General features: G+C 33.9%; 1 protein-coding gene across 1 annotated transcript in view; it reads left to right on the forward strand.

Annotated features, from left to right (window-relative positions):
* The window catches only part of LOC143036063 (uncharacterized), a 71,673-nt gene that overhangs the window by 40,118 nt on the left and 24,055 nt on the right, over positions 1 to 7,500 (forward strand). Inside the window, exons 3-4 of the mRNA XM_076203319.1 lie at positions 3,999 to 4,185; positions 5,511 to 5,642. Coding sequence (XP_076059434.1) covers positions 3,999 to 4,185; positions 5,511 to 5,642 — 319 coding nt within the window. The remainder of the gene's footprint in view (positions 1 to 3,998; positions 4,186 to 5,510; positions 5,643 to 7,500) is intronic.

Consider the following 7,500-nt stretch of genomic DNA (forward strand, 5'->3'; position numbering starts at 1 on the left):
AACCTCTTCTTTAAGAAAGTGTTATATAAGCACACTACCCTCCTCTCATCCTGTACCGTTTCCTTTTTTTTTCCGACTGTAGTTTTAGTTTTGATTTACAAATGTGCTACTATATTTTTCATCAGTGATGTGTATATGTATATGTATATGTATATGTATATGTATATGTATATGTAGATGTAGATGTAGATGTAGATGTAGATGTAGATGTAGATGTATATGTATATGTATATATTCACGAATATGTATATGTATATGTATATGTATATGTATATGTATATGTATATGTATATGTATATGTATATGTATATGTATATGTATATGTATATGTATATGTATATGTATATGTATAGTTACAAGTATATGTATATGTATAGGTATATGTATAGTTACAAGTATATGTATATGTATACATATGCACGAAATTAATTGCAGTATCAAATGCCAATGGACATTTCCCAACGTACATTTCCAATGGGATCCTCTTTGTTCATCCTCCGTATCATCTGAAAGGATGACTTCTCCGAGAAGGTGACGGGCCTACACCAGGAAACGCGTAACTGTAACCAAACCCGTCACTTTTTCCCCTTAAAAGGATTGTTGGAACAGGTAACAGTCACTGACGGAAATCGGGGAGGAGTGCGGAAGTCGAAGTCATAACTGATTGTGAGACCCTTGCTCCTCCATAGACGCCGCTGGCGCAACAAAAGCAGTGATGAATTGTCCAACGGAACACAATAGGGGTCATTCTGCCTGACAAAGAGGCCCGCGCGCAAGGACTCGCCGTCTATTATGTCATTCTAAAAGTGTAGGATTACTTTTTTTTTTTTTTTTATGTGTTATGGGTTGGAGGGTCCCTCAACTTTTTTCTTGTAAAAGATGAAGGAAGGTTTACAATTGACGACAGGAAACCTTTTGAATACTAACAAAATTTGAAGCAGAGAGGGTAGATGAAACAGCTAGTCAGGAAAAAATAAATAAATAAATAAATAAATAAATAGATAAATAAATAAGCAAAGTGCATAAGAAATAAATAAGATAAGATAAATCAGTCAATATGTAAGTGACTGCATGGAGTAAATACACAAATAAATAAATTGATAAATGAATAAATATACAAATAAACAAATAAATAAATGAACAAATAAACTAATAATAAATAGATGAATAAATAAATTGATAAATATATAAGTAAATAAAAAGTAAATAAGGGAGAAAAAATTGATAAATAGACAAATAGACAAACAAGAGGAACAAACAAGATAAATAAATAAATAAATGAAAAATAAGAAAATAAGTTACAAAAATCTTCATCCAAGAGATATCTTCTTCCTATACTTCTTTTCACAAAAGCTTATGGGGATACGTCTGAGAGTTATACTACGGAAACTATACATAAGCTTCTTACGCGCATAACAAAAGATTTTTTTATTTTAATTTTGGAGCAAGAAAAATATTTTATATAAACTGTTCTTTAATATATATATATATATATATATATATATATATATATATAGATGTGTGTGTGTGTGTGTGTGTGTGTGTGTGTGTGTGTGTGTGTGTGTGTGTGTGTGTGTGTGTGTGCGTGTGTGTGTGTGTGTGTGTGTGTGTGTGTGTGTGTGTGTATGTATGTATATATATATATATATAATATATATGTATATATGTGTATATATATATGTACATATATATATATATATATATATATATATATATGTATATATATATGTATATATATATATATATATATATGTATATATATATATATATATATATGTTGACGTTGATGTATATGAATTGATGATAATTGTACATGACTGATCCAATCGTGCCCCAGCTTACAGAACCCAATTATGATGCGTAGATATCGATTAAATTACTAAAGGGTTTGTTTAACATTGCAGTCGTTAAGGTATTTACCTATTTACTTATCATATGATCTATCTATCAACTCATGTATCTATTTATGTATTTCTTTACCTATATATTGATCTCATTCATATTTGAAAAGTTTTTTATTCAATTACTTATTAATTTCTTTGTTTAATCGTCTTTAATTTCTTAGAAGGAACATCACTTGCTGAGCGGGTTAAGGAGTCGTTATTTGGGGCAAAGGTGGATGGGATGGTGGTTCGAACCCTGCCACCGGCGAAGTTGAACAAAGGGCATGGTTCATTAAATTCCGCGCTACAAAATCCTCTGTGAGGGGTACCGTCCTAGCCTTCCGATAAGGGGGGGGGGGGGGAGTTTGTGACGTAACCATATCATCATCATCAGTTTCTTAGAAAAGAGCAATATTGATAATGATGAGTTAGACAAATGTCCAGATAGCTTCTCGTTGTCAGTAGTAATGTCCGCTTGATCAGTTGCTTTTAATAACTTGGATAACACATGCTTATCATGTCATTGGAGCTGTAACGAGCGTATTTCAAAGAATGATTATATATGTGCATATATATATATATATATATATATATATATATATGTATATATACATATATATATTTTTATATATATATATATATACATACACATCTATATATCTATATATATATATATAATTTCTTATTCGGGGGGGGGTTCATTTGCCCTTATAACCTCTGGTCTAATTCAGCCTTTCCTGCAACACTCCACTATTACCAAAAGAGTTCGCGAGGCAATTGAGCATCTCAAACAAATAATTATGATAATAATAATAAAATAAAATAAGATAAATAAATAAAAAATAAATTAAAAAAATATAACCCATAAAACTCCAGCGTTCTTTTGTTTTTATTTCTCTTTCCTGAGGTTTGCCAACAAATATTGTTTTGTCAGACAACTTGTTTCCAGCATGTTCGAAAATATAAAGCATAAATATTTTTTCATTATTCTTTGTGTTGAACAAAACACGGATTTTTGTTTTCATGGAACGTCAGCTAAGTCATAGATTCTTAATCCTCTTTTCCATGAACCCCATGAATTATATACTGCTGTTCTCCATTAGTCTATTGGAAATCACTTAAGTATTGAACAGAATCATTTGCCAATTACTAAATACCAATGGTTTTTAACTTGTGGCCCCGATTGTTCTACAGGGTTCCATGTAGGACAGGCTGAGAACCAATGACTTAAGTTCAACGGCAGATAGTCTTTGTTCGCTTAACCCTTCCGTAATGAGTGGAACTTACAATTATAATCTATCTACCAACGAGCTGTTCCATTTAGTCGTGTGTGACACATTTTGATAAATGAAAGATCAAAATATATCGAGATTTACCCTGGACTTATACAGGATATTTAACGTTTCATATGTTAGTGATTCCAGAACATGTGTGTGTTTGATTCCTTGAATCACAAAGGGTACAAATCTGTTTCAAATCCCTTCTATATTAACGAATTTCACACCTTCATAATGTGTGTTCGTTCACTTATGTGTAGAACTTTGTATACCCTTCTCACAATTTTTTTTCTCTGTGCTTAGGAATCAAGGAGACATAGAGGAAGGTAACTTTAATGGTAGCATTAAACATTCCTTGTATATTATACATACGTACTTGTAGTATTGTATATTTATTATTATATATTAATATTATTATTCTCATTGTATATTTATTTGCACTTTTTTGTAGGAGAACCAAGACGAATTGTGTAGGTTTTTCCCGCGATAAATATTCCTTGTATACTATACATACGTACTTGTAGTATTGTATATTTATTATTGCATGTTGATTTTATTATTCTCATTGTATATTTATTTGCACTTTTTTGTTGGAGAACCAAGACGAATTGTGTATGTTTTTCCCGCGATAAGTAAGCTTGGTGTCAGTTTGTCTTGTTTTCGTCTCTAAAGTGAGAGCACGTATTGTCTATGTAGTGCTATACCATTATTAATCTATTCATACTCAGTGTTACATTGGCCACTCCTATAATATAAAATGTCTAATGCTACCATTACAACTGCTACATTCCCGAAACAAATATAAATCCTAGTAACGATAAACTCTTAATCTTCGCAGGCTGATGCAAAAGTAAGAACCTCCTCTGGGGGATCTGGACGAAGTATTGAACCTCTTCAGAGTCTTTCCCTGGGCGGTGACTGCGCAGTAGACGCTGACTGCTTTGCCAAAGGAAGCCACTGCGTGAAAGGAGTTTGTACCTGTATGCCGTACCATTTGCAAGTAAACAATAGCCTCTGTCTCCCAGGTAAATATGAAGTGTGGAAGGGTGTGGTATTGTCTTTATGTAATGTTTGAAACATTTTGAGAAATGAATATCTGTATTGATATGAAGTTCCTTTTTGATCAACAATAGGAGTCACCCTTTCATCTCTCTCTCTCTCTCTCTTTCCCTTTTCCTTCATTTCCTCACTTTCTATTATATATTTCTTTGCATGATATACATACATACACACACACACATACAGACAGACACACAGACACACACACACACACACACACACACACACACACACACACACACACACACACACACACACACACACACACACACACACACACACACACACACACACACACACACACACACACACACACACACACACACACACACACACACACACACACACACACACACACACACACACACACACATACACACACAAACACACACACACACACAAACACACACACACACACACACACACACACACACACACACACACACACACACACACACACACACACACACACACACACACACACACACACACAACATATATATATATATATATATATATATATATGTATGTATATATATTGTGACATCATGACAGGTGTATGAATGGTAAGAATATAAAGACACGATTGAGAATAAGAAACTTTATTCCTGACCGGTTTCGCCTTTGAGGAAGCCTCAAAGGCGAAACTGGTCAGGAATAAAGTCCCTTGTTCTCAATCGTGTCTTTCCATTCATATATATATATATATGTATATATATATATATATATATATATATATATATATATATATATATATATATATATGTACATATATATATATACAGTATATATATTATACATGTATATATATGTATATATATAAATATATGTATATATATAAATATATACATATATATATATGTATATATATACATATATGTATATATATATATATATATATATATATATATATATGTATATATATATATATATATACATATATACACGTCTTTCGACACTGCTTCTGACCCAGGGTAGTGGACAAGATGCAGGGATGACCCGTCATCCAAGAGGTGCCAAGATAAGAGGGAGGGAAGAGGGTAGAGGGGAGTGGAGTATGTAGGGGATGGAATAAGTGGGACTGGTTTCTATGTCTTTTTTTTTGGCTACCTCCCTTGTAGGGGGAAAAAGCCTTTGGTATACGTATATATATATATATATATATATATATATATATATATATATATATATATATATATATATATATATATATTTTCGATTTGTCCCTACATACGACAAACAACATTCATACATCTGGAAATACCTATTTTGTCTTTCCCTTCCGTTCCAGGCGTCCTCTTGGGCTTCAAGTGCTGGTACGACGCCCAGTGTAGCCTCCGCGTCGAAGGATCCGGTTGCATCCAAGGCTTTTGTCGCTGCAGCATCGGTTATATCTCCTACAGGAGAAACAATTGCCTCAAAGGTTCGTCTAAGCTTCTCTTTTGTCATAGACAAGGACAACAATAACGAAGAGTTTGTTTTGGAGAGTTGTACACAAAAGTCAATGGCTTAAGATAATGTCGTGTTCGCTCACATCTTCTTCAGGAGAAATCAATGTCTCAAGGGCTCGTGTAAGCTTCTCCTTTGTCATGGACAAGGGCAACAATACCAAAGGATTTGTTTTGGAGAGTTGAACACAGAAGCCAAAGCTTTAAGATAATGTCCAATGTTTGGTCAACGCAATTTTAAATATGTCTATCGTCTTTTGTGGCAGAGTTTAAGTTTGTGTTGTTGATCCAACTTAGAAGAAGCTCTCAAGTTTTGTATTGTTTCAAAAGTGAAGAACTTCAACCTTTTAAAAGTTGTATTATCTGTTAACTCAACTTTTTCAATTGCCTAGCAAATAATTGGTCGTCTTTCAGAGCTTTGATTGTTAAACTTCCTAATACCTAAAACTTACCAGCTGTACGTAATATATATTCGAGGATTAAGTTTGATCAATGGAGACAAAGAAACGGTACCCCACGATCATATTACTCTATATTGCAGTTACGTTATTATGATTAAAAAATACGTTAGCATGCGGGTTGTGTTCTTCCTCAGATTGCTGCATTACAAAATCTTGGGTTAGTGTGATGAAATGAAAAGCTAAAGTCATTTAAACAATTAAATACTATTCTTGTACTGGCCAGGAGCTCCTTCGTGCTGATTAGAATCGCTCTGTGTCTGTATTGATTAACCACTTATGTCACGTTCACTTGGCCGGGTAGTAACCCAGCGGATAGCGTGTCGAACTCATGTGCAGGCGGTCTTGAGTTCGTTTCCCATAGCCCTGGCCAGGCAAGGAGGTGACCCATAACTGACAGGCTTTTGCCCTACCAGGGGTTTCTCACTTCCCACTGCGTGGAAGAAGGAGGGAGAGTTTTAGCCACGTTCATAGAAAGAGCTTATTGAGAATATTCAATTGAGAGAGATGTTTTACCCTTAATTGCCCAAGGGCCTCATTTACATTGAATTAAACTATCTAGCATAAATAAGAAATACATTCTTTCGTAACCTGTCCAGGGTGATCAGATTTAGCACAACTGTACTAAATCTAGTATATATTTTCCTAGAAATAATATTATATTAATAAAAGTATATTAATCAGGTTTAGCATAATTATGCTAAATTTAGCATATTTTTCCTAGAAATAAAATTATGTTGATAAGAAAATACAACAAAAACCGAATGTATTAGTAAGAGAAATGACAGGCGCCCTCGGGGCTTCCCAGCCCCTCTCTGCAAAAGAACAAAGTTTCTTAGCCTTTAAAGGTTTGTGGATCCCTCACATAGATTTTTTTTTCTTTTTTTTCAGGAAACTCCTTGATACGGGTTAGATAAGGTCTTTTTCATGTGTTTATGTAAGAATTACTAATAATAAAAAGAAATTCACAGGACTCAAGTTGTTTGCATCGTACAAGTATGACACAAAAAGTGAAAGAAGAGAAACCCGTATATATTTACTGGACGGAAAATAATAAAGTAAACTTCACTTCTGATAAAACAGAATAATTTGGGTCTCAAAATGGTAAACTCTCGGTCCTGCGGACCCCTTGGTAGGTTTCTGCGGACCATTAGGGATCCCCGGACACTTCGTTGATAAACACTGCAATAGATTACATAAACGATGTACTACACCAGCTCAGTTCAACCTTGTCGATATGGTCGAGTTAGTTTCGCTGATTTCAGACCTTCACAAGTTACCCAAACCTCTATTCATGTGGACTTTTATCTATACTAAGCCGGATTAACTCGTTATGGTGGGGTGCAGCAGTTGTATCTCGGTAGACATAAGGTTC

Source organism: Oratosquilla oratoria, chromosome 20, assembly GCF_046742065.1.
Source record: "Oratosquilla oratoria isolate Oo_2021 chromosome 20, ASM4674206v1, whole genome shotgun sequence".
Lineage (NCBI taxonomy): Eukaryota > Metazoa > Arthropoda > Malacostraca > Stomatopoda > Squillidae > Oratosquilla > Oratosquilla oratoria.